Below are 27,352 nucleotides of genomic sequence, written 5' to 3'. Positions count from 1 at the left end.
TGGCGGCCTGGTGGGAGGGGCGAGGCGGTGGCGGGAGGGGCTGCGCTGCGCGCTGACGTCAGGGAGGGCTGCGACGCCGGCAGTCCGCCGGTGCAGAGGAGGCGGCGGTGAGTAGCGGAGCCCGACCTGGGCAGCGGCGACCGGCACCACCTCGCGCAGCGGCGGCAGGCTCCGGGGCGGGGGCTCCAGCGGCGAAGCCCCCTCCCCGGGGAGGTGGGGCCGGGCCAGCTCCCGGGACCATGCATCAAAAGCTGCTGAAGAGCGCCCACTACATCGAGCTGGGCAGCTACCAGTACTGGCCTGTGCTGGTGCCCCGCGGCATCCGGCTCTACACCTACGAGCAGATCCCGGTGTCCCTCAAAGACAACCCATACATCACCGACGGCTACCGTGCCTACCTGCCCTCCAGGCTGTGTATTAAGAGGTACAGTGCGGCCGCTCCGCGCCCCCTCCTCTCGCAGGCTTTTTGTCTGGTATCCCCGCCTCTTTCCCCCGCGTTTCTCTGCGCATCCCTTCCTCGCCTCCCATCCTTTCATCTCTTCTTGCCGCCGTCTCCTCTCCAGCCCCGCCGGGGGCACTTGATTCAGGGCACAACGATACTAATAATGGTCATCGTTGCCAGCTCTCCTGTGGCCCTTTGCTGTTTACGAAGCGCTTTTACATCCTTTATTCCTTGTGGTGCTTTCTGGGTTACGTATTGGAGTCGAACACACTGACAATGGACGAACCATTATTTACCTTCGGTATAACTGAGCTTTGTTTGTAGAGCAGCCCTGTGGGAATCCAGATGCTTTGGCCAGCTGTGTAATAGGGAACCAGTCCATATGCTGTGCATATTCTTGGAAACGCCCGATTCATTCATCTAGCAAATATACGGAGCCCCTGCTAGGTGGTAGGCACTGTACCAGATCCTGCAGAAAACAGCAGACGTGGCCCTTGTTCCCATGAAGCTACTAAGGTCTAGCCTGGGTGACAGACACTAAGGAGATAATTACAAGATTACATAATAGTCATTGTGGGAAGTGCTGTGTAGAAAAAGCCCTGTAGCAAAGAGAGAGCTGTAAGGGACACCTAGTCTCCACGACAGCACCGTGGGAGCATCTCGAAGAAAGGGATTTATCATTGTAGTTCCTTAAAACCATAGTCACTGAAGGCCTGTGCTTTTAAAAAGACAAATCTGAAAAATCATGTTTTTTTGGTTTTCTGAGTTAGCCTTCTGTCAAAATACTCCAGCAGAATGAAGATACAGAGGCTTAGGCTCTAGGTCACTGGTGTGGCAAACTGAAGTTCTGAAAGTGGGTTGTTTTTTGATCTATCCATCATGGTCTTTCCCTATTTTCCGTTTGTAGTCTTATCTTGCCTTAAAAAGTATTTTTGTGACATTACTTGAATGGACAACCAACTGGATGTCACAATTTGAATCCTAATTACTGCTTTACTCCCCAGTGCCTCTTGTGTATAATTACATAGGAAATCAGAGGTAAGCCCTGCTGCGGAGATGGTATTCCAGGAGGACAGGGATGACAGTGAACTGCTGTAAATGTTTTATGCCCACCTTACAGTGGTCCTCTGCATTCTGCTTCAGATCCTGTGGGGCAGGAAAAGCATCAGATCTTCAACTCTTTCATCAACAAAAGCCCACCTCTTAACAGCTATGGAAAGTTAACCTCTCTGGACCTAGCACTTAGTAAGCACTCAATATATGGTTACTGTTATCCACAACGATTTTGAACATGATGGTAATGAAGATAATTATTGCTTATTGGATGAACAGAATTTTTTTTTTTTTTTTTTTGAGACAGGGTCTTCTGTAGCCACAGCTGGCCTGGATCTACCAGGCTGGCCTCGATCTCACAGAGATATGCCTGCCTCTGCCTCCTAGGTGTTGGGAGAAATGAACAGAATTTGAGGGTGCCTAACTTTTCCTGTAATAGAAGTGTATCCTCTGTTGAGGATGTTCTTCCAAGAGATCGTCTTAACTTAATCTTATCCAGGTTTGGCGATTGCTCTCTTACTTAACTTTCAAGAGTGGCAAGGACAGATTTTGCATATGGAGAGGTTGTGTATGTCCGACCATTCTGTGTTTAGTTAATCAGGTTATACTGGGTTTTGTCAAAATGAAAACTTCCGAGGCAGTAGGCAGAATGAAATGTTGATTGCCAAAACAGTCCCAAGATTAGATGTTTTCTAGAACATTCTTTTAGTTCAACTTTCCTAGTTATTGTCTTTATATTTGATGTTAAACAAGATAAAGTCTGAATTTCCAGATACAAGATTTACTTTATTTTTGGTGATCTTTTGAGATATTACTGTGGTTTTTATTTGTGAAAGGGAGAAGAGAGCCACAGTGATGGTTGCAGATGGCCAGTCACGCCTTAATAATAAGAACTTCTGATTCAGAAATGGTCAAGACCTTGGTGTAACCAAAAGATTAGATTTTGCAGGAGAAATGCAGCACTGTCTGATCTTCAGTCATTTAGCACCTTATAATAAAGAACCATTTCTCAGAATGCAGGAAGCACTGGAAGAAAGTAGCAGCATCTAATCTAGCTCCTTTGCTCTAGGATGAAGAAACTGAAGCTCAGAGAAGTGACCCACTTAGCAAATAGAGCTCATCTGTGCCCAGGTTGGAAGAGGCTAGTGAGCTTCTTGGCTCCTGGTCAGGGTGGTGTGTTCCCCACCAGCCTATACTGCCAAGACCTGTTAGTTAGTTGGGATGTTTGAGAGGACAGATAGCACCCATACTCAAAGTAACCTATTGTTCCAAAAACAGTAAACTCATGCCACCTGGAAACTGGTTTCAGGGCATCCACAGCAAAGTTGTTCTGGCACGCCTATTTTAAAGAACCTTTCCAGTGGATTAATTTGTATGTATTTTACTTCTCTTAAATGCATTTGACCCTGTATTTGTATTTAACAAGTCCTTTAAAAGGTATTTTAAGTTTGTACTTAAGCTTACACTGAGCAGTGTCTTAGGTAGCTATTCCTGAGTTTTCTAGCTAAGATCCAGTTTGTGTCTACAGACTGCATTTCTGTAGACAGCGAGTAGTTTGAGCAGGGCACTCTGCTTAGAACAGTGATGCAATAGAAGGAAAGAGATGGTATATTCATAGAGTCCACACCAAAAAAGTGGTAAGAGCCCAGAATTAGCAGAAATGGGAGAGAACTATAGGAATATTGACTAAATGATATATCAAGTTTAGAAAGGCACAGGTGAGGTTAAGGGCCCAAAGTAGCAAGTATTAGGCAATTCCAAACTGTCCCTCGCTTTTGAATGCTGACACTGTGAGCCAGTGTGAATCTGAAATGTATGTTTGCTTACTTTCCAGTTTGTTTATTTTATCAAATGAGACTGTAAACATCTGGAGTCATTTGCTGGGTTTCTTTCTCTTCTTCACCCTGGGAATATATGACATGACATCTGTGCTACCTTCTGCAAGTGCATCCAGAGAAGATTTTGTCATTTGTTCTATTTGTCTTTTCTGCTTCCAGGTGAGTCATTTCACAAACACTGTTGAGGTAAAGAGAACTTTGATGAGGCAGGCCTGGGCAGGTGATCTTACTTAGCCCCACCAGTGGCTTTGAAGATCCCCCAGAGGGCACAGGGAACTGCTTAGTTGCTTTTAAAACATAAACACCACAAAAATCTTGTTCTCATATATTTGGATGTTATCATCATCATTATTATTATTATTTTGGTCTTTTTGAGATAGGGTCTCCCTGTAGCCCCAGCTGGCTTAGAACTTACTATGTAGAGCAGGCTAGCCTCGAACTCATAGAGATCCACCTGTCTCTGCCTCCTGAGTGCTGGGATTAAAGGCGTGCACCACCAGGCCCGACATTTGAATGTTATTATTAAAAAATATTTGAAATCCACTAAGTTCTTAAGATTGGGGAAAAATGTTCCCAACCCTCTCTGGATTTGAGGCAGAGCCTCACTGTGTAGGCTAGGATAGCATTGAATTTGAATTTGCCCCAGCTTCCTTCCTCCCTAAGTGCTAGAATTATAGGTATATACCACCATACTTTGCTTTTTTTAACCTTTGTAGAAACCTCAGCTTTAAGATTAACACCTGGGGGCTGGAGAGATGGCTCACCACTTAAGACCACTGGCTGCTCTTACAGAGGACCAGGGTTTGGTTCCCAGCACCCACATGGTGGCTAATTGCCTGAAACTCCAGTTACAGGGATCTGGCGCCTTCTTCTATCCTCTGCAGGCATTACATGCATGGGTGTACTTACATGTAAAATATACAAAAAATAAATTTTTAAAAAAATTTATAAAAAGAATGCTGGGCCTGGTGGCACAGGTCTTTAATCCCAGCACTTGGAAGGCAGAGGCAGAGGCAGGAGGATTTCTGGAAGGCAGAGGCAGGAGCCTGGTCTGCATGGTGAGTTCCAGGCAGGCTGGGGCTACAGGAGACCCTGTCAAAGCAGCAACAATAAAAAACGTTTAAAAAAGAGAAAGTTTATTACTGTTTCTTATAATTACTATAAATATACTATATTTCATGTAGAAAAGTCAAGCAAATAAAAGCTTATGAAAGAAAGTAAAAATCACTTGAATTTCCACTTCCACAGATAACCACATTTGACATTTGGGCTTTTAATTGATCCAGACATGTGCATGCATGGCTACCTCACATCTTCCCACCTACCTACTCATCTGCCTCTTCCAAGTTAAGATCACCTCTGCTTGCTATTTTGTGGCCGCTTCTTGTATCATACACTATGACAATGAAATCTTGCTCTGTTAACGAGAAGGTTCACCACAGTACTCTGCACATTTACAGCACTTAACCAAAGGCTTTATCAGAGACTACAACTGAACTTATAAGCATTACATTACATTTAATTGGACCAGTGAACTCTGGTAGTTTAATAGCCAAAAAGCCACAGGCCAATAATGATTTCTGGCAGTGGATGAAATAAAGCTGTAGTTAAGTGTGTTTTTACTGAATACTGATATTGAGCCTGTGCAAACTGGTTAGGCTTGTTTAATGAACAGAATATCAAATGACTAGATGTCCGTTTGCCATCTTAGCAGTTAGTTGCTTAGAAAATACCTAATCTATTTCATATTGTTTATGATCCCATTTTCTCCACCTCCATTGTTGATGGCTTAATACACTCTTGTCATTGTCCCCAGGGCCATTTCTGTAACCTGTCACCTAAGCTTTTCTCCTTTACACCTTTGTAAGGGTGCACCTAGTATCTTCTGTAGTACAGTATGTGGTCTGTAAAGCTGATATTAAAACACCTTGTGGGGTTGCTTTCATTATGGTGTGAGGAAAGCCCCAGAGCATTCTTTAGTGTCGGTCTGTTTTTCACTGTACTGCTTTTCTTTATGGACCCCGCCCCCCAGAAACATGTACATACCTTTTTCATGTCTCTGATGAATACTGAATTTGAAAATGCAACTCAAGTATCACCTTTCTATGATAATTCTTTTCCTTCTGCCAGTCCCACTACAGAGACACCACAGAGCCAGTACTCTCCCTCCTTGCTTTTCTTACTGTATTCTACACTGACTTTTCCTATAGGACTTCATATAACAATGTTTGTGTCTCAGAAATCTCTTGGGGTAGAGGTTTCATCCTTCTATCACCTTCAATTGCATGACACACACAGCAGGTACTTGCTGGCCAGAGGGAGTTCTGTCCTGCCTTACCAGTCCTCAGAGCAGCTGACTAAATTATTAACTTTGCTGTCAGTTGGCAAACATATAAAATCAGGTCATGATTTTTCATGGAGATAATAAAGCAATATTTACTTAGAACTTAGAAGCAAATTGTATAGTATTTCTCTTATGGACAGAAAGTCTCTTAAGTTAAAAAATCAAATTGTATCCAGGTGTGATGGCACACACCTTTAAACCTAGCACTTGGGAAGCAATGGTAGGGGATCTCCGTGAGTTCAAGGCTAGCCTGGTCTACATAGCAAGTTCCTGGCCAGCTGGGGTTTCATAGTGAGACCTTGTCTCAAGAAAAAAATAAAAAAGAGAAAACTGTAGAACAGACCAGAATTACAAGGAGTCCATTTGGTCAGTTTAAAGTATCTATCTTGTGTTTGTAGACATCTGTATCACAGATGCTTGGCACATACATATCACAGGGATATATAACATGTTGTTAGTGGTTACCTCTGAAGAGTAGATTGAGTGAGAGAAGCATATATATTTTTTTTATTTAATTATTTTTATTGAAAAGAAATATGGACATACTTTAAAATTTCAAGCAAATTTACAAGGATATTTTTAAAAGAACCTAGATGTCTTCAGCACACCAAGTCCTACTCCTGCCTGAAGGTGACATTTTCAGTTTTTAGTTGCTCCTTTAGAGAATTTGACTCCATTTTTGTTAACATACAGAGCAAGACTGATACTGTTTTTCAGTTTACCTGTTGGCTATTGACTGAGAAGAGAGAGGGCTTCCCTTTATTCCCCTCATTTAGACATCGGCCCTGTCAAACTTTACTTCCTAAACTTCTCTAAGTTTATGTGTAGCTAATCTTCAGATTTACTGTTCACATTAATCTGGCCCTGTGATATCATTCACAACTGAGGTAACAGGCTACACTTACATTCCTTGGAGAGGCACATATTTTTTAACATAATGCAATTCTGTATTCTTTGATATTTTTAAAGGACATATATTAAATTAGTGATGAATGTGAAAAGTAGACTTAATTCATGAATCAAAGTAACCTCGGAAGGTATTATAAAACATTTGTATTGTGAAAATATTTGTATCACATTAATTTTCCAATTTTTGCTATTCACTTATAATTTATATTATAAAATAGTTATCATTTTAAAGTTCCTGTTTTGTGATTGTTGCCCCCATTTTACTTATGAAGAAACAGAGGCTTAGAGAAATGGCAAAGCTGGAATCAGGCCTGGATGTGCTTGCCTTGAAAGCCCGGCAAAGCTGGAATCAGGCCTGGATGTGCTTGCCTTGAAAGCCCGGCTCCTTAAGTGTTCCCCTGAACAGCATGCATGAGTGCCCCTCATTTCTTTTTGTTCCACTTCGTTCTCTTGTTTTCCTTTCCATAGATCTGTATGCTTTGCTCAGTGGGCTATCACCTTTTTTCCTGTCATCGTTCAGAAAAGACCTGTCGAAGATGGATGGCATTGGATTATGCAGGAATTTCTATTGGAATACTGGGCTGCTATGTTTCAGGAGTATTTTATGCGTTTTATTGTAACAATGTAAGTAGCTTAAAACATTTCACTTTCTCTTAAAACATTTCTTGAGGTGGTTTAAATCTATGAATGCGTGTTTTGCTTACAAAATAAAACCAAGAGTCTTTTGTGGGCATACTTTTTAAAAGGTCTCTTTGATCTCTCTCTAGTATCTATTACCAATTCCATAATTATTTCATTATTTTGCTGATTCTGTTGGAAAGTAGAGCTATAAATATGGCTATGTCTATATCTCTCTATATCTATCTCCCATTGAGCCTGTCTGTCTATCACCTATCTATCTATCTACCTACCTATCTATCATCTATCTATCTATTTATCTTATAGTGTGGTAAGCTTGTTTCTATAATCCCAGCACTCAGGAGGGGAAGGCAGGAAGATCTCAACTTGAGGCCTGGCTGCACAGCAAGACCCTGTCTCAAAATATTGAAGTTCCATCAACCTTACTCTCCTATCATATTTTTTTATTTTTATTTTTTCCTTTTCTCCTCTTACCTCTTTTTCAGAGCCCAAAGTATAGTTCTCCCCAAGGAGTAGCGTAGTGCCTAGGAGCTATAGCTCTTTTCATGAAGAACAGAGCTGGTCCTGCCCAAATCACCTCTCCCCATGTAGTGGGTGCTCTGAAAGACAGTTGGGAAGACTACCTGCAGCACAGGATTCTTTTGTTTAGGATTCTTAAATAATACCCGCGTCTCTTCATGATGTAGGAAAAACTATCAAAGCTATAAGCTATCAAAGAAAAAAATCATAGGTTAGGTTTTAGTATCTTAGGACCTTTATTAACCATATCTACTTAGATATGAGCCATTTGTTTTTCAGGCCTAATTATATCATAAGTATATAATTAAATACATATGTAATTAACTTGTAAACTGATTTGATTGTAGCATTAAACTGTTCATGTTTACCCAGAAATGAATAATATTCATTTAGCATGAACCTGTGTGCATCTTAAAAAAAATAATTAAAAGATACATGCTAACTAGGATCTTGTAAGCAGTCATATATTTGAATTGCTTGTTTATGTTGTTTTATACTTCTCTGAAATTATTTTCTGTTTACCTCTTCCTGATCAGAATGTGATACTTGCTGAGAGAGAGAGACAGAGAGAGAGAGAGAGAGAGAGAGAGAATACTATTGGAACTAATAGTTCATGATCACAAAAACAAAAATTCGCTTTCTTATCTTGGGCTTCTAAAAGCTTCCCAGCGTTCAATTTCTGTAGTGGCTCCTACTGCTTATGGGATATGGATTTGAGATTGAAACTGAAAATGGGACTGTTGTTCTAGGAGATGGGACATTTGGACACATGGTCTGACATGTGATTTCCAGAAGTGAATAGGTCTGCAGAAGCCCTGGGAGCCTGCATAAAGAACTCTTATCCTTTGGGATGCCAGCTTTTGAGCCCCCAGACAGCCTTTCACATGTTCATTTAGATACCAAGTATCTCATAAGCTTGTCATTCATACTTAATATACTTTAAACTTGATATATTTTAAATTAGCATTCTTTCAGCGCCCTGTTTTCCTCCAAACTTGGATCATCTTCGTTCATTTCCTCCTTTAATAGGAGCCATTCATGTGGCCATTCAGGCTAGAAGGAGTTGAACAATTCGAGCGTCCCTCTGCCACTCTCTCTCAGATCATCAGCCATTAAGACCTTACGTTATTTCAAATATTCCTCCTAAATCTGGTGTTCATTCTTCATCACAGCCCCCACTCTCTATTTCAAATACCCTAATGTCTGTCTAACTGGCTTCTCACTTCTTTTCTCTACTGATAGTAGATTTGTGTTACTAATGAGTCATTTAAAAATGACCATGTCATTCAGATTCTTTCTCATGTTTGTGTTTTGTATTTTGTTTTTGTTTTGAGGCAGGATCTCCCCATGTATCTCAGGCTGACCTTGAGCTCACAATGCTCTTTCTCAGTCTCCAAGTGCTGAGATTACAGGAACATGCCACCACGTCTGGCTTTCGTCCTGTTGAACAAATCCCAGTGTTAGCATGGTACAGTTTAGAATCTTTAGAATGACCTTTCCTACCTTTCAGTCTCCTTTCCTCAAACTTCCCTGCTGCATTTGCGGATCGTTTCCCTTGAGAGCCCCTTCTTCCCGTGTTCTCTGCCAATTCCTCAAGACTAGCTCAGATGTCTCCTCTTTCTCCTCTGTAGCTACCCCAAGTAACATTCACTCTTCTTGCTTCAGTGGTCTACAACATTCTTTTGGTAACTGAGTTATAATATTGTCATTAAATTATGATCCTGTTTACAAAGCAGGCCTTCCCACAGTCTGAGCTCACTCACTGGGAGAGTCTTTGCCAAAGTCAACCTTGTTCCTTTGGGATTTTAGCTGTGCCTGACATTTGATGGGTACTCGGAAAATGCTTTTGTAAGAATGTGGTCTTTTATTGGTTTACTTTGAAGTTTGGTTTGTCATATGTTCTAGTTTCCTTTCTGTTGTGAAAAAAACACTTTACTGAAAGGCAGCTTTGGGGAGGGGTATTATTTGGCTTATAACTTCCAGGTCACAGTCTGCCATTGAAGGAAGTCTAGGCAGGAACTCAAGCAGAAACCCTGAGGAAATGCTGCTCTCTGGCTTGCTCACAGGCTCATGCTTAGCCAGCTTTCTTATACAACTCAGGATTACCTGCCTAGGGATGGTACTGCCCACAGTAAGCTGGGCCTCCTGCCTCAGTTAATAATCAAGACAGTCCCCCACAGACATGGCCACAGGTCAGTCTGAGCTAGGTAATTCCTCAATTGAGGCTGTCTTGTCAGATGACTGTAGGCTGTCAAGTTGACAACTGCAGCTAATTAAGACATCATCCTAAGGAACTTGGCAACTGTGTGTAATGTGCATTCTTTACAAAAAGAAAAAGAAAAGAATCTTGGGCCAGGGTGGTAGTGCACGCCTTTAATCCAGAGGCAAAGGCAGGTGGATCTCCGAGTTCAAAGCCAGCCTGGTCTACATAATGAGTCCCAGGCCAGCTGGAGCTACAGGGAGACCCTGTCTCAAAAAGACCAAATAAAATAAATCTTGTTGGGACATGAAAATACCAAGTAAATAGAGTCTGTAATATTATAATGTAGAAGCCCAAATTACTCTTCCTTCCCTTGTTGTTAATAACAGAATTTAAATTTTATATCCTTTCATCCTAGTACTGGCGCCAAGTATACTTGATCACTGTGCTTGCCATGATCCTGGCAGTGTTCTTTGCACAGATTCATCCCAATTACCTCACACAGCAATGGCAGAGGCTCCGCCCTATCATCTTCTGTTCTGTTTCTGGATATGGAGTGATCCCTACTCTTCACTGGGTTTGGCTCAATGGAGGAATCAGTGCTCCTATTGTACAGGTAGGTTGAGTAATCTTTTATTTCTTGGCTGAAGTGGTATAATCAGGCCGTGGGTAGCTTTGTGTCCTGGGAGAGCCTATTTTTAGTTGCATACTGAAACCACAGTTTCCACAACTATATACATAGGCATAGCTCTCAGAATTAGAAATGAGTCTCACTACTGTTATTTTCTGATGTCTCATCCTATGAAATGACATTATTAGGTCTTCAGTTTCTTGGTATGTACTTCTCTGGAGAATTTCACAGTTTCTAGCTTTGCTAGAATGCCAACAACGACAAATTGTAGAACTGGGAATAATTGATTTCTCTTGGGGGTGAGGCATGAGGAATTAAGAAGAATTTTTTTTAACTGGACCTGTCGAGTTTGAGGTACCTAAGGGATGCAAAGGCAGGCAAAGGATTTGAAATTTAGGCCAAACTTTGAGACTGGTGATAAATTTCACAGTATCATCTTATTGGTAGCTGGAACAAGAAAAGCATATTCAGTCCACCAAGGAAAATATATTGAGCAATAAAAGAAGAGCTCTTGAATCAGATCAGGGAATAAGGGATATGCAGGAGAAAGAGAGCCCTGCACTGTTGAGGGTTATAAACAAGAAGTATGTTCTGAAAGAACCTTGGCTTGTAGTTACTTATAAGATGTTGTTGATGACAGAGAAGAAAATACTTGGGTAAATCAATGGAAAAAAAGGTGGTTTTGTGTTAGAGTGAATTGAGTGGCCTGGCTAATTCAAGGAAGAATAGGACACGGGAAGAAAGCTGACAGTAGTTATGAGAGCCATGGGGGGACCCTGCTGCATATGAGGACACCATTTTCACTGTAAGAATAAAAAATAGAACATGAAGCTGCTTACCTGAGGTTTAATTTAACTAGAAATGAGTAAATGGTAGTTGATACAAAGTGATTTAATTTTGGAGGTGGTAAACACATTTTCTGTTAAGTTTATAATGATAAAAAAGCAAGTCCTTTAAGCCAATAAATTTTAGGGAAATTTCTAAAAATACAAGAATATATATATATATATATTTTTTTTTGGTCTTTTTGAAATGGTCTGCCTATAGCCCCACGTGACCTGAAACTTGCTATGTAGACCAGGCTGGACTTGAATTCACAGAGATCAGCCTGCCTCTGCCTCCCAAGTGCTGGGATTAAAGGCATGCATGCCAAGAATATTCTTATAGTCACAAAACTTAAATAGAAATCTGGCTTATAAAGATGGTTCTCAAAAAAGGAATTCTAGTGTGATGACAGGCCACATTAGCAAGGAAGCTTTTAAAAAATTCTCTAAAGAGCTCTCATTTTTAAAAGATGGATAAAGATACCCTTACCAATAATGAAATTTCTGGAATGGTTGATTTGAACAGATGGGTGAAGCCATGTTCTAGACTGGTTAAGAAACTTGAGGTTGCTGGGTGTGGTGGTACATGCCTTTAAGGCGGATCTCTGAGTTCAAGGCCAGTCTGGTCTACATAGTTCCAGGACAGCTGGGGCTACAGAGAGACCCTGTCTCAAAAAGACCAAAACAAACAAAAAAAAAAAGAAACCTGAGGTTGATGAATCTGAAGAATATAGGGCTTAGCAGGGGCTGATCATCCTCTTACTTGGAAAGAGAAATCATTCGTTTTTATTTTATATTTTTATATTTTTTTGTTTTTTGGTTTTGTTTTTAAAGATAGGACCTCCCTGTAACCTCAGCTGGTCAGAAACTGACCAAGCCTCTGCCTCCCAAGTATGAGTGCCGGGATTAAAGGCAGGTGCCACCACGCCTGACTCTGTCTTTATTTCTTAAATGAATTATTGGTAAATTAGGTTTGTAACCAGAATTAGGAACAATGTGTGTATGTTCCAGCTCGCTGATTTTCTCAAGAGTCGGGCAAATATCTCAACAGAGCATCAGCAGTGACGTGGAGTGCTTCATGTAGTAATAATGTTCCAGCCTGTTTATCTGGGGTATTGGAAGCTCTTTCTGTCTTGGATAGGACTGTTTAAATCTCTTTCTGCCTGCTCTTTAATCTCTTCTTGCTCAGCTGGTGTCTCTGCTCTGGGGTACTTTCTACTCTTTATCCACATGGTGGAGGAGTTGAGCACCCTGTGGAGCATCAGCAGTGTGAGAGCCTGAGCTTGTGGACATCCACCGTGCTCCATTTCCAAGGACTGCAGAATGAGCGCAGTCCTTCTGTTATTGGAGACTCTTCAGGATAATTAAGATTTAGCGGTCTTCAGTTCCACTTGGCAGTCTATGAGATCTCAACAGCCATAAGAAAATCTAAGAAAACATGCTTTGCTTTTCAGGACTTTGCACCCCGAGTAATTGTGATGTACGTGATTGCTCTTCTTGCTTTCCTGTTCTACATTTCCAAAGTTCCAGAACGGTACTTCCCAGGTATGTTTCTCTTTTACAGGTTTATTCTGAACACATGCTTGAAGTCATTGCTTCAGAGAATCAAAATTCAGACACTGATTACAGAGTAGTTCCTCCATGCCTAAGCACTGTCTACAACTTTAGATTTCAAAGGGCTTTCACAGACTTTTCGTGTTGTGCTTACAGGATGAATAGGGTCCAGTGGCTGGGTGCCACTGTTTCATAGCTATGAATGTGTGACAAAGCTGGCACCGAGACTCTCAGACTGTGGAGTACTACCATTAGCTGCCATTTTTTTTAGAGTCTAACTTGTTCTTAAAGGTAATTTTCATTTTCAGAGATACATAAAGCAAAATCTAAGGGAAGAGAAGAGACAAAAGATGAGACGCATGGTGAAAAGAAGCCAGGTTTGAGATCACTTCTCCAAACACTGGCGCCCTCTTCTCTGTGATTTCAGTTACTTGAAATGACTCCAAAGAGAGGAAAGACCACACCCATAGACCTTTTTATAGTATGTTGCTACAGTTGTTATATTTTATCATTGTTAATCTAGTCCTTTTCTGATTTGTAAATTAAACACTGTCATCAGTAGTCTGTATAGGAAATAAAATACTACATATAAAATTTTTAACTATCTGCAGCATAGGCACTGTAAGGTCTTAGAATGTATTCCTCGGGATGCGGAAACTGCCCTGTACACCTCACATAGGTTCTGCACAACTGATAAAGGTCACAAGTCTGGCTTTCAGCTTCCTAACACCAGAGCTAAGAAAACAAAAGTAAAAGATCTTCATAGCCCCAAGGTCTTGTAAGCCAGCTACTCAGGAAAAGGGTAGATTTCCCTTTTCTTCAGTTGTAGGTGGGGCTAGTTCTCGTGGAAAATACCCAAGAGGCCACTAGTCAGAGCTTCTCTAAAGCATATATTCGCTTCTTTTAAAGTTTAGACTTCTCTAAAGCATGTATTTGCTGTTTTAGCGCTATAGCTTTGGAGTCAGACTGCAAGAGTTCAAATGCTGCAGTGGCCACTTATTAGCCACATATGTTAAATAAGATAGTAAGCTCTCAGCCCAGTTTCCTTGTCTGAAACAAGGATATAACACTTTTTCTCCTGTGGTACTGAGGATTAGATGAGAGAGAATATGCTTGTAAAATAGCAGAGTTCTGCCAGGCGTGGTGGTGCATACCTTTAATCCCAACACTCAGGAAGCAGGGCAGGTGGATTTCTGTGAGTTTGAGGCCAGCCTGGTATACATAATAAGTTCCAGGCCAGCTGGGGCTACAGAGAGACCCTGTCTCAAAAAGATTAAAAAAATAAATAAATAACAGCAGAGTTCCTAGGTGGATAGTAAGCTAGTAAGCACTCAGCCATTGTCAGAGGTCCCTCTGGTTGTATATATAAAGTAAGTAAAGTGGTTTGAAAAAATGATGCACGTTCAGGTGAGCCTTACAGGACAAGAGTAACATTTAAGAGGACCTAAAACAGTGATTTTTAAGTTTAGAAGACTGGCGTCAAGTAGCAGTTTAAATCCAAGTTGAATATTTGTCCCAGTTTCCTGGGTTAAGAATCACCTCCAGAATACTTAGGCAGATACATGGGTGATCATAAAGGCTTTCGAAGGGGGAGACATATATCCATGTCACTGTGGCTATGCTGACTGCAGATTTGCCTGTATCTGAGAAAACTAATTATATAATTTGGAGTAGTGGGGGATTATATCCACACTGTTTCTGTGATGAATTAGAGGTGGCACTGTACCATTCTCATACATGCTGGGGAAGTAGAGAGAGTGAGAAGCCCCAGTCTAGACAGGCGTCCACAAGCATTCCTCTACACTTGTTTTTCACCTCTGAGCTTTAAGTATGAATGGGGATGAAATGAAAACCTGAGTGTGCAAACGTTAGGATTTGGGAACATAACCAGGACAGGACATGGCCCATACCCAAAACCACAATTCTGGTACACTTTTGCATCACTTTTATTCTTTTAAAGCTTCTAGAGCTAGAGGTGTAGCTCAGTGGAAAAGCACTTACCTAGCACTGCAAATAGAATTTTTTAAATGACATGCATGTTTAATTCTATTTCTTCATCATAGCAAGTACAAATATGCTATACTGTGTGATATGACCAAGTAGTTTTAGCCTTGCCATTTTCAAACCTGTTAAGAACTGTCTCATGTAGGACAGGAAAAGATCCAGTGTTATGTAGCTTTCTTCATAATGAGCTAGTCATGAGCTGTGTCCATGTAGCTGTGTGGTGGAGATGTAGTGGAGATGAAGGCACAATAAAAACTCAAGTCTTCATGGGGCATTTGGGTACAAATGCTTGACCAGACAAGACATAACATATACGACAGAATGCATGAAATCTGGTGGTGGGCACGATGGTGTGATGCAGATGGGGGAGGGGATCTAAATTTGATTAACATCTATTATATGAAATTCACAAGAACTCAATAAAAATATTTTAAAAACCTCAAGTCTTAAGATAGTCTCAAATGTTCAGGTATATATATATATATCTTATCTCATGTATGAGAGAAATATGGGCAGTGCAGACAGTGAACACTGGGAAATTTAAAAGTAAGAGTGGCTCAGGTTAAATTTTTAGAAATATTATAAATCTATATTGATGTTCGGTAGATCAAGGATCCACAACATGTCCATCAATAGAATTGAGTTGATCATTGGTACAGAAACTACAAGACAGTGATCTTTTATATTTTTTAAATGAATCCATAGACTTTACTGGGAGTCAAAAGAGTCCATAGCACCAGAGGAATAAAAGCCCACCCAGAAAGAACCTGTTGCCTTCCACTTTAAAATCTGTGTTCTGTATTATTCTTGCTGAGAAAAAAGAGAGGTTAGAGAACACTTCCATGAAACCACCATAGAAGTGCCATGAGTAAGGGAAAGCTGACATGTGGTGGGCCAGCTCTGCAGAGAAACCCCAGGAAACTTCCCAGGTGCTAATGATCTGATCCCTTTGGATTTAACATTTAACTACAAGAGCTAAAACTGTATAGGAACTAGACAACCTTAGTTAACTCTGTTCTAATTAAAGAAGTTTTAAAGACATTTGTGTTAGTTAGGTGTGAACTTTCTTCTTATCTGTGTAAAGCACTTCTAGTCGGTTCATTCCTAGCCAGGCAGATTGATGCCTAAATGACTCCCTGATCTGTAACATTGCTTTCTTTTTGTCTCTTTCATAGAGGCAATAGTTGTTTTTTGCTATTGTTTTTCCTCCTTTCACCAAATACGTGTTGAGATGTAGAAGGTCAAAGTCCTGAAATTAAACAAGCTACATTTTCAAAAACACTTTAATATTTATTTTGTGGTGTGTGTGTACGTGTATGTGTGGAGGTCATGCTACAGTGCACATGTTGAGGTCAGAGGGCAACTTTCAAGGGTCATTTCTCTCTGTTCTCTCCCCTTTCCTCCTCCCCTCTCTCCCTTTTTTTCTCTCTCCCTGCCCCCCCCCTCGGGTTCCAGGGATCAGACTAAGGTCTGTCCAGCTAAGTGTCAAGCACCCTTTACCCACTGAGCCATTTCACTGGCCCCCACAAATTAAAATTTAAAAACAAAGTTGGAAATAGAATTTCTGAAATTTATTTGTATAATTAAGGAATAAAACCTTAAACTCAAATGACAGGACTACCAAAGTTTTCATACTTCTAAGCCTTATTTCAAAGGCCAGAGGTAGAAGTATATTTTTCTTTTTAATACTGAAATAATGCAGTCAACATTCTTTCTTTCATCCCTTCCAGGACAACTAAACTACCTCGGATCAAGTCACCAGATATGGCATATCCTTGCAGTAGTGATGTTATATTGGTGGCATCAGTCAACAGTGTATGTCATGCAGTACAGACATAGCAAGCCTTGTCCTGACTATGTTTCACACCTGTGAATTCAGGTATGGCCACTTGGTAACTTCAGTTGTTAAGCAGTGTAGGGAATTGTAGACCCCACTCTTAGGTTCCCATTTTTCTTTTTTCCTCTTGTTTAATGTATCACCGTGCTTTATAAAAGTGGAAAAACATGCGTAAGGTCTGTAGTAATAACTGCTGTGTGACTCTTGAAACTGATTTGCCACTTGTACAGAAAGTAAAAATTTGATGGTGATCGTTAAGAAACATCTGAACAGCACCAATGAATGTGAAACTTCTGTAGATACAGGATTCACTTTACTTAACACCAGCTTCATTTTCTTAGGAAGGGCTCTCTCCATTTAACATGGAGTCATTCTGTATGATTAACAGAGGGTATTTTCATTAAATAATCAAAATTTTAAGTGCCTAATCAAGGCAAGGGTTATTATATAGCCTGTGCTTGCTACAAGCTAAATGGTGATTCTGAATAGTCATAACCTTTCCATAAACAGTTTGTGAGAAACTGGCACTTAAATTATTTCCTTTAGCTGCAGTTATCCTCTCCTTAGGAACATTGGAGTGTTCAGTTTGCCTGCATAGAATTTTAAATTTGTCCTTTGAGAGAAGCATTGAGAAGAAGAAATAAGCATATATTGTTTTTTAAAAGATGATTAGATTTGAAACTAGGGACATGACTGAGCAACACATTCTTATTTAATTCCATATTATAATTGAATTCTTGAGAGTGGATTTTGAACCCAAAGTTCCAAAAGAACTTTCATCTCTAAATCTGTAGTCCTAAGTTTCCTGATGATGGGTTCCCAACTATATGGGTGCTACTTTCAAGGCCACAGAATCTAGGTGGCCCCATCTTGACCCTGAAATGTACCTTAAGCCTTAGAACAGTCCTGCAGATGTTCCGTTTGATGATGAAATTATAGTCACCTCTGCTCTATTCCTGTGTTTATACAGCATTTCATTGATAACAATGTGTAAACACCATGTAAAATTCAGACCTGTAGCATTAGTCTCTATACTTAATAGCAGATCTCGCTGCCCTATCATACAGTAGAACTATTATCTTTTGGTCTTTTTAAATGCATAAATTAAATCCTTTACAGTATTCATAAAAACATTTTTTATTATTGGAATATATGTTATGACTGGTTTCTTAATGAGTTAAGCTGTTTTAAACACTGGTATAGTTTCAGGAAAATAGAATTAACTAGTAAATCATAAAAAAATTTGATTGATAATGAAATTTATTCCCAAAATGCCTTTTGTACATCCAGTATTAGGAAGGTTGATGCGCCTCAGTTCCTGCATCTAGAAAATGTTTCTTTGTAGAGTAGTGTTGGGGAATATAAATTCCCCATGCTGGGATGTCAGCAAGAATTCTTCCCAGACCAGCTCAGTAAAGACATTCACTCTGCCACAGCCATTGTTAGGCTGGACCCACTACTTTGAATGGCTGTAACCTCGTTAGGCCAGGCCAAAAAATCAGTTTATATGTGCAATTTTAGATGATTTGGATGTATCAAAATAATATTTCTTCAAAGATACTCTTTATTGGTTTACACAATACTGTTCTTGAGTATACATTTTTTTCATTTTGGCCAGAAGAAATATACTAAATGGTTATTAGTTACTGAAAAATGAGAGAAAAGTCAGTGATTTTTTTAGGTGTAAAGCCATTTTCATTATGAACCCTTCTCAAAAAATGCTGTCTTGTTTTAATTCTTAAAATGCCTTATTCCTTTCTTGTCATAGTGTATGAATTCTTTAATAACTGCCATATGTATTAATACATAAAAGAGCTACATTTTTCAAACAACCACTCTTTGAATTTAAGTAACATAGGTCCGACTGTAGGGGCAGTTACTTCTCATGAGCATTTTGGTGTTCTCTAAAAATGTTCAACATTGTAAGAAAACCCATCATCCTCATTTTTATCTTTATAATGTATTTATTATAAAGGAATGAGTGACTGTGGATTGCTGTCAACTATAAAACACTTCTGTATATCAGCATTTATTGACCACCTACTGTGTGCATAGCACTACTGGTAAAGATTTTAAGAAATTATTCACATTAAAGAATATTTGACAATTGCTTACAAATCTGAGCCTTGTAATAATGTATATATATATATATATATTGTTTTTATCAGTTTATTAAAATAGGATGAAAAGTATATTATCTAGCTACACAGTATAAAAGTCTTAATTTTACCTATGTGTAAGCTATAAAAGCTACAGACTTTAAAAGCATATTTAAAAATTATCTATGACTGCTTTAAATTATAAGAATTTATAGAAACTCAATTAACTCAAGAAACATCTTTTGACATAAAGCCATTTTCAAGTAGCAAGACTGCTTTCTTTTTGCTTATTACATTGTGATTTGGAAAGCTGCATGGCAAAACATGTATTATGTAAATAAACTGGGTTTGTTAAACGTAAGTGCTGCTTGTCATTCTTTGTGATACATAACAGCTTAAAATTATATTTTAGTCAGAAATGAAGAATCAGGGGTTGTCATACCTTATGGCAACCCACCTGGACAGAACATCCAATTTGAAGATTATACTTGACTGGCATAAAGCTGTACAACTCTTCACTTGGCTGGTACCTACTAGAGATATACTTTGCCCTGTATTAAATGACAAAGGGCCAAGTCTGCACTTTCAGATTCTTGCCAGTGCTGAGTAGTCTATATATACCACCCCCAAATCATTCCTGCTAACACCACCCCTAACAGTATGTGAAGAATCAGCTCAGCTGTTAGGGAAGCTTAGGAAGTGTCTTCTTTATGTATTATCACAATAACTGTGTTGATATTGAAAAGAAATACAGATGTTCTGTAGCACCAAGGTCTCCTGAAACTTTGTAATATATTTCTATAGTGTAATGAGATAAGCTGAAACTTACCCTTTAAAACTTTTTTTCTGGAAGGAGAGAAATAACAGTAGGGCTCTCTTGAGGAGACTGAACTTCTGTACCCTTACACAGCTTATGTGAACAGCCACCAAGGACCTCGTCCTGCTCTACAGATGTGGCATCAGACTACTGCCCAGCATGCAGGTAATCTCGGTTGTGCCAGCCCTATATGCTACCTGTCCTAACATGCAACAGAATGTCAAAAGATCAGAGACCTTCAGTCTGAGAATGTTAACTGCATGCTAAGTGTGATGCTTAAGCTAGACTTCCTTATATGTTTCCGTACATGCTACCTGTCTTAACATGCTTCACAATTTCAAAGACCTTCAATCTGAGAATATTGACTGCATGCTAAGTGTGATGATTGGCCTAGGCTTCCTTAAAAAGGAATTGTTCAAAATAAATAGCTCAAATTTAACCATATATTCCTTGAAGAGTTAACTATAACTGAATTTAAACAGTGAGTGATACACTATTACTCTGTACTAGCTAAACTTTAGATAAATGTTACTACTTCAAAACAGAATTTCATTCATATGAAATAAGATGAACCTTGGTCATGACTGAGGAACTGCTACAAGCCACCAATCTATACTCCACAATACTGCAACTCCTTCACCAGCATTAGTGATGACATAGCTCATCTCTTTAATATGCCAAAGCCTCTTTTCTGACATAGTCAAGTTCTAAAATATTTAATCAAATATTTTTAACAATCTTTTAAGAGTTGAAAAAGTAAGTAACAATGTGGAAACTATGCCAAACAAGTTATTCAGGAGGCGTGTTAAAAATCTTACGTTCTGACCTTATCATCACAGTAAGCATCAGTAGAGCTGTGATAGTTGTGCTCCTAAGTATTCTTCTTGCAGAGAAATAAAGTCAAGTAAATTTTCTTATATAAATCCCAACATAAATCTTTAAGAACAGATTCACAATCCTGGGGTGAGAATGAACTGTATAGAAGCTTATAGTGAAACTTTTAATAAGACAAATAATTAAAAAAAAAAAAAAAAAAAAAAACTCCAGAGTCACTGATTATAAAGAATAAGCAACCCATTTGGGATTTATTGCATTTAAAGAAGGCAGATTATTAAAACAGTAGGTATGATAAATACAGTAAGAAAATAACTTTAAATTTCAAACACAATAGTCAATCAAGGATAGAATTCAAGAATAAGCATTGTAAAGGCAATAAAGTAATAAAATTAGTGCTTAATTAGGTATCGAGGTGAAGAGCAACTGAATTCTATTTCATAACAGTTTCCCAACTATCTCTGAGGACTTAAGTTACTTTAGCAAGTTTATTTAAAACAATTAGAACAAAACTAAAAGATGTAAGTCCTGTTTGTTTAAAGGTTAAAGTTATTTGCTAGTGGTACATAAAAGGCTTCAGAAAATTCAAGTTTAACAAAACTGGAAGTGTAATCAAAGAAAGTGCACTTAAAGCTGTTGGCCAGCAATTAAAAAGTAGCTTCCATGCTGGAGGTGTAGCTCAGTGGTAGAGCACTTGCCTAGCATGTGCAAGGCCCCAGTTCAATCCCCAGCACCACAAAAGAAAAAAACAAGTTGCTTCTACTTCTATTAAATGAAACTTTTCAAAAACAAAAGAGCATAGTAATAACACAATTCTGAAAATTAAAAAAAACTAAAATGATGACCCTTTGTATTTTCATCTCCTTCCTTCTTTTAGTGGCTTCTGTAAACCCTCACTAGTAGTGAATGTTCTTTTTTTAAAAAAACATGATTGCCATTTTTTAAAAATTCACATTAACTCCATAGTAGAGATGTGATATACATGCATGTATGTGTCTTAATAAAAACACCACTGAGTATGAAAGTCTTCAAACAATCATTTGCTATTCTCACAGTAGATATGTCATCTCCTTCTCACAGTAGACTGTCAATAATTGGACCTAAATTGATGAGACTAGTTCTGCTAAAAAAGAAAAAGTTCACTACACATTCTGTATATATTAGAACAAATGTACCCAAACTCTTCAGAACTAGTGACACTAATACACTTGTACCTTCTAACAGTGCTTATGTGAAGTACCAAAACCTAAGATAAACCCAGCAAGTGGCTGAGCCTTCAGACCAGTCTGCTTGGTGAATGCCAGCACAGAAGAGCGGACTCCACCTCTGTATTCCACCAGCAAGATGGACATAATAGTCGGTCCTGTTAAACAGGAAACAGGGTAGGACTGAAAGGTGCATTGCTCTGAATCCACGTTTTTCACTAACTGTACCCAAGTGCACACATACAGGGTGAGGGGCTTACAGTTCTAGTCAGTTACATTTTCATCCAGCTTATGACAAACTTTTTCTCCTCCAACTGTATATACTGAGCAATTTTTACATCTTAGCAGATACATTTTTTTTTTTTTTACTACAAAAGCTGGTATTTCCCAGTACTAACATTTTAGTGAAGTAATGAAAGTTAAACAGATGGTCCACTTTTTAACACATGATTCAAAGTTAACAAGCAATATTAAAGCTGCTAGGAAACAACTTTGGCCGTAGATTCTTACTAGGTTCTTAATGTTACTTCCCTTAGTGATGTTCAAGTATAACAGGTTTAGAGTTATGACTACTTTGCTTACTTAGAAGCACAGGGCACACCCAATTGACATTCCTTAAACCAGAACTGGGCCATCCCATAATAGAGCCACTCGTGCTGGATACTGGCTAAATGCTTTTACATGCCTTGGGAGTTTAATTCTCATAAAGGAATTTGACCCTAGCATCAGCTGTATGGAGTGACAGTGGTAGGTGGGAAGACTGAATATGGAAGTCCGAATCTCTACACCTTGAGAAAATGCCTCTGACGTCAACACAAAAAAACTGTCCCACTGGATCTTTGTTAAATACTAAATCTTTCCTCTGAGCTAGTCTCAAAAGAGGAAGTCACCAGACTGCTACAATAAACAACAATGTAAACATTTTAAGCTATGCAGAGTTCTTTTCGAAGAATTTATCCAGCACAAGTTAAAGTGTCTACATCAGTAATCACTTAATTCAGTGTATTGAAGAACACATAAAACTACAATTTCATATTTACATCTCAGGAGACCACATGAGTTCATCTACTACCCTTCTAAATGATAACATCTTCTGTTTGATACAAAACCTACTGTGTAGTTCACAAATTTACTGTGTGTAATCAACTCTTAATAGAAAGTTTCACTTGAATCTATTTTGTAGTTTAAAAAAGACCTACTTGAACATTTGTATTAGCAATGTTAATTAACCTGAGAATCAGAAAAAAAGGTGCAAACAGTATTTTCCTTTGGCACAAGGACAGTGATTGGTATGCTGCAGCTCTAGGTAGAGACATAATGCCTGACTGCCTCTGCTACATTGTGATTCATATACTGTTTCCCAGCCACTTTTCAAACTGATTTGAACATGCAGAAGACAAAAGGCAGCAGTAAGAGCTGAATGTGTGATTGAGTTACATATACTTTGCTTCATTCCAAGTTCAGAACTGTGGAAATAGGCAAATAATTTATCCTACTGGGCACTGTAAGAGATTTTAATAAGATTACCCAGAAGACACACTTTAATTGAGGGTAAAGATACTTAATTTAAAATAGAGCAATCAAGGAGAATGCCAGTGATAAAAGTTTATCCCTTTTTGTAAATAGCTGTTAACAATTCTAGAAACTTCTAAATGTTAGTCTGATAGAGACAGACAGTTATAACAAAACAGACACAAGCACAGATAGTATATTCACATTAATTCATACATAATTGCTATCATTAAAAGCAATTTCTGTAAAATTTCAAGTTTCTGATTATGATTGGTGGTATAAAGAAAGGCAATTTGGTAGCTGGGTTCTTTTCACTAAAGATGCAGACAGCTAGCAGAATTAAGTCCCTAGTCCCTCAATCTAATCCTTACCCACTGTGGTCTGGCTGTTCGTGCAGAGGTCCTGGCAGCAGGATGTGTGCGTCCCACCAGTAAGGCTTTATCAGTGTCACTGTTCTGTGCACTTTATTAAAACTACTTCACCCACCCGAACTAAAATAATTGGTGCTCATAACTTGGGGAATATTTGGTGAAGGTGGTAATTATAAGGAACATTATTAAATCCAACATGATTTTCCACTGTAAACATTAAATTTTTAAGGATTCAGCTACATATTTCCTGAAATAAAATTTCTATATAACCCTTGTCCCCCCACTTTTTATCACTGTGCTTCACTGGGGACATGATGGAAAAAGGTTTTGGCAAGAAGCCATTCAAAAACAATATAGAGTATTTCTAAAGTATTCACTTTTTTCTTTTTTACATACCATTCTTTTACATTTTTCAAATGCCAGATATCGCTCTTTATATTTTTGCTGTAGGCTTCTATTAAGCATTCCATATTTTTAAAAATTTATTTTTTGACAGATTAAAAATCATATTTTTATCACCTACCTACATGGTTTGATGTATGCACTACAGAAGAGCTAAACTGAGTCAATATGTACATTATTTCATATACTTATTAGATATTCCATATTAATGGCACTTGTTTTGAAGAATGCAGCAGAGTTGTAGGCACAATAGTTACTTCTGGCTCTGCTTTGTAGAGAAAGGTGTATGAACTGGTCTGCACTCTGCAGATACTGTGCTGATTCTTCCAGAGAGCTCAACTTTTCTTCTGGGTGGAAAAGAGAAAAGACCTTTCTGAGCATTCATAAACACAACCTGCATGTACAAGTCAGCCTGGTTTGAAGGCTGGATCTGGGATGTGCACATAAGTGACGTTCTGATATGAAAAGCGGCCCCTCTTTCCTGTCCCTCCTGGTTGGCTGCACACTTGCACGGTTCCCTGTGCTTTCCCTCCCAGTACCACGCCTGCATCTCTTGTGCCACTATACCAGAGAAGGCCTCAGAGCTTTCAGATTAGCTCCCTCCTGTTTGAAAGATGCATTAACTAGCTACCTGTAGAGAGATTTCCTTCTTCTATTTGGTTTACTTTAAAATCAGCTATCCTGATTAACCTGTAAGAATGAATGATACAAACAACTATACAAATAAATTTTCTTTCAAATTCATAAAACTATTCATACTTTTTTGAAACAGGAGTTAATTCCAAGAGCCGTCTGTATCTACTGTTTAGAAGGAAATGGAGCAGCACCGAATGGGTCTAATTCAACTGGCTGGGACTGTTGGGACTGATGTGGCGGGATGCTTTGTACCACAAGTTCTGTAAAGGGCACAGCACCAAAGTCATCCATTTTCAACGCATCTGCACTATGGAATGACCCATGTAATGAATTCTGTCTTGGCCATCCAGGCAAGATGGTATTGTGATCAACACAGATGTCGCTCAGGCCCTGATGGGACTGGTGCCATGGAAGGTCTGGAGGATGGAAAGGCTTGGCACCAAAGGGGTCCAACAGACCCTCCTCAGGTTGCAGAACATTGCTCCTGTCTTTGCCATCATTCAGTGCAACGCTGATGTTCTCCTTGGAGTCTGAGATGGTTAAAAACTCATTGCTGCTTTGCGAGTCTCGGCGGCCCACCTTCTTGTGCCTGCGAGGTCTCTCAGGGGTGCGGTAGGGAGGCTTCAGAGTCTTCTTTGTGCTGGTTGGGGTGCCGTGATGGCGCTTCCCGTTGCTTTTGGACATGTCCTGCTTTGTGCGTCTCTGCCGAGAGGACAGTTTCTGCAAGCTACGCTGTTTGACTTTCTGCTGCTGACTCCCAGTTATTTCTTCAAAGGGCACAAGCCCAAAAAGGTCCTCCTTGCTTTCACTTTTACTTGTTGATGTGGAAAAGGGCTGAAAGGGTGTGAAGCCAAATATGTCTACACTTTTGGGCTGGCTGGGTAGATTAAGTGCCTCAGGCCGTGTTGCAGAGCAGTCCTGTACGTTCACTTTCTTGCTGAAGGGTGCCTTTGAGAACACATCGAACTCTTCTTGCTCTGGAAATGTCTGCTGGGAGAGATTCTTCTCATTTTCACCATGCTGGGGCTGTTGAGTGTGCACTGCAAAGAAGGGAACAGCACCAAACACATCAAACTCCTGATGGGGCGTCTCTGCCTCAGAGGGTGAGAGGGCTGGGGGGAGGAGTGCTATGTTAGGGTCTGGGCTCTGCCCACCACCAGATGTACCTCTGTACACAGGGTTCATGTCACTATACTTTGCTTTAACCTGTTCATACTCAGAATCAGAGCTATGTTTCTCCTCCTCTTCCTCATCTTCAGAATCCATGAGGAGAGGCCTGTGACCCAGGTTTTCTGGCTCAGTGTCGTCATCATTAAAGTCTCCTTGTTCTCCCTGAACCTCTTCATCCTCTTGCTCCTCTTCTTCGCTGCTCTTAGGAGAAGGGGGATCGGACTCAAAATCACTTTCAGAATCATCATTCCCCTTCTGTATTTGTGCCCGTACTGATGGATTCTCTGAGGTTTTCTTTGCAGTCTGCTGATCTTTACATATGGGACCAACTTTTCCATTTTTGGTAGGGTTTGAAGTACTGTTCTTTTTATTTGTAGAATGCTCAACTTTCTTTTCAGGAGAACCTAAAGAATCAAAGAAAATTTGTTATAGCGTTCTAATTATTTACATACCCATTTACACAAATGCATGGCCTTACACATCCTGCAGTAGTTCTCTTACAAGAAAGGTGTTGTCAGTTCTTGGCCCTTGTCCTAAGGCAGGTGGCTACATCCTGTAATGCAGACAGACATACTCAGCTCTGTACCTTACACACTACCTACGTACTATGGGTCCTCAATGACAGATAAACTGTATCCACAGCACCTTAAACAGGACCCTGAATATAACAGAAAAGTACATCTTCTCACTCCCCCATCATCAAAGATTACCCAGCTGAATACCAACTGTTCAGACCCCACAGTCTCCACACCACCTCCTGCTCACATTTCAACTCATTATGTCTTCTCATCACTGTCTCTGCCGACCTACCTGTGTCACTTTTTTTTTAACATCCACACTTGGCTTTCTAAAAATTAGTATTTTGAGTTGGCATGGATGTATCTCTCACAGCCTGATCAAACCAAAGGCCAACTTTGACATGAAGATAGACTACCAAGGACATTTACTGAGATTGCACCAAAGATATCTGCCTTCTCTGGCTGCACATCTTCCTTTAACTGCAGTGTTAGACACACAGGTGTAAATTAAAAGCATGTTGTCTTTAAAAAATGTAATCATTGGGATGCGAATAAGTAAGTAATAAAACTAGACCAAATACAGTGCTTTACAATTTAACTGTTATAAAAATTAAGAAATGTATTTACCTGAAAATATGCTGCCTTTCTCATACTTTGGCGTACTGTTTCTAGAGATGGGAATCAATCTATACACATACTTTGACTAAGATACTTTGCCAACAATTAGGGACAGGTGGAAGTTTAATCTGTAGTCACAGAAAGTAATCAGCTCATGATCAAGGAACTTTCCGTCATGCACTCGGTAGTCTCTGGCTACTGAGACTGCAGTTACTTCCTTCTCTGAGAAGTCCACACTGTCATCTTCCTACAACTGCAGATCCTCTTTCACTAACATCTTAAATACATTTTCCAGCGTTCCATCCTTGGCTCTCTCTCCCTCTGCAACCTCTCCTCAAGGTCTATTTGCACTCTGCCAAGTACACCAACAATTTTG

The 27,352-nt window shown here is 39.5% G+C and overlaps 2 protein-coding genes across 9 annotated transcripts in view; one reads left to right on the top strand and one right to left on the bottom strand.

The window, feature by feature from the left end:
- Positions 1-83: 83 nt before the first annotated feature.
- Paqr3 (progestin and adipoQ receptor family member 3) overlaps positions 84-27,352 on the top strand; it is a 36,738-nt gene continuing 9,469 nt past the window's right edge. Inside the window, exons 1-9 of one of the 8 annotated variants that reach the window (XR_003851205.1) lie at positions 308-424; positions 1,586-1,687; positions 3,330-3,492; positions 7,055-7,210; positions 10,363-10,560; positions 12,854-12,944; positions 16,688-16,836; positions 19,747-19,875; positions 21,769-22,556. Coding sequence is in view for 3 of the 8 variants with exons in the window: in XM_029568592.1 (XP_029424452.1) it covers positions 240-424; positions 3,330-3,492; positions 7,055-7,210; positions 10,363-10,560; positions 12,854-12,944; positions 16,688-16,830 (936 nt within the window). In the remaining 5 variants the exon portion in view is untranslated. Of the gene's footprint in view, positions 425-1,585; positions 1,688-3,329; positions 3,493-7,054; positions 7,211-10,362; positions 10,561-12,853; positions 12,945-16,687; positions 16,837-19,746; positions 19,876-21,768; positions 22,557-24,806; positions 25,447-27,352 lie in introns of those variants that run through there. The other 7 variants (XR_003851204.1, XR_607633.3, XR_003851203.1 and 4 more) reach the window with 7 other exon arrangements.
- Positions 20,766-27,352, bottom strand: part of Bmp2k (BMP2 inducible kinase) — a 133,142-nt gene continuing 126,555 nt past the window's right edge. The window contains exon 16 of the mRNA XM_008843694.3: positions 20,766-26,244. Coding sequence (XP_008841916.1) covers positions 24,833-26,244 — 1,412 coding nt within the window. The 3' untranslated portion in view covers positions 20,766-24,832. The remainder of the gene's footprint in view (positions 26,245-27,352) is intronic.

Source organism: Nannospalax galili, unplaced genomic scaffold (assembly GCF_000622305.1).
Source record: "Nannospalax galili isolate Female #2095 unplaced genomic scaffold, S.galili_v1.0 scaffold440, whole genome shotgun sequence".
Taxonomy (NCBI): domain Eukaryota; kingdom Metazoa; phylum Chordata; class Mammalia; order Rodentia; family Spalacidae; genus Nannospalax; species Nannospalax galili.
Note: the sequence above shows the minus strand (reverse complement) of the source record. Positions and strands in the feature narration are given on the sequence as shown.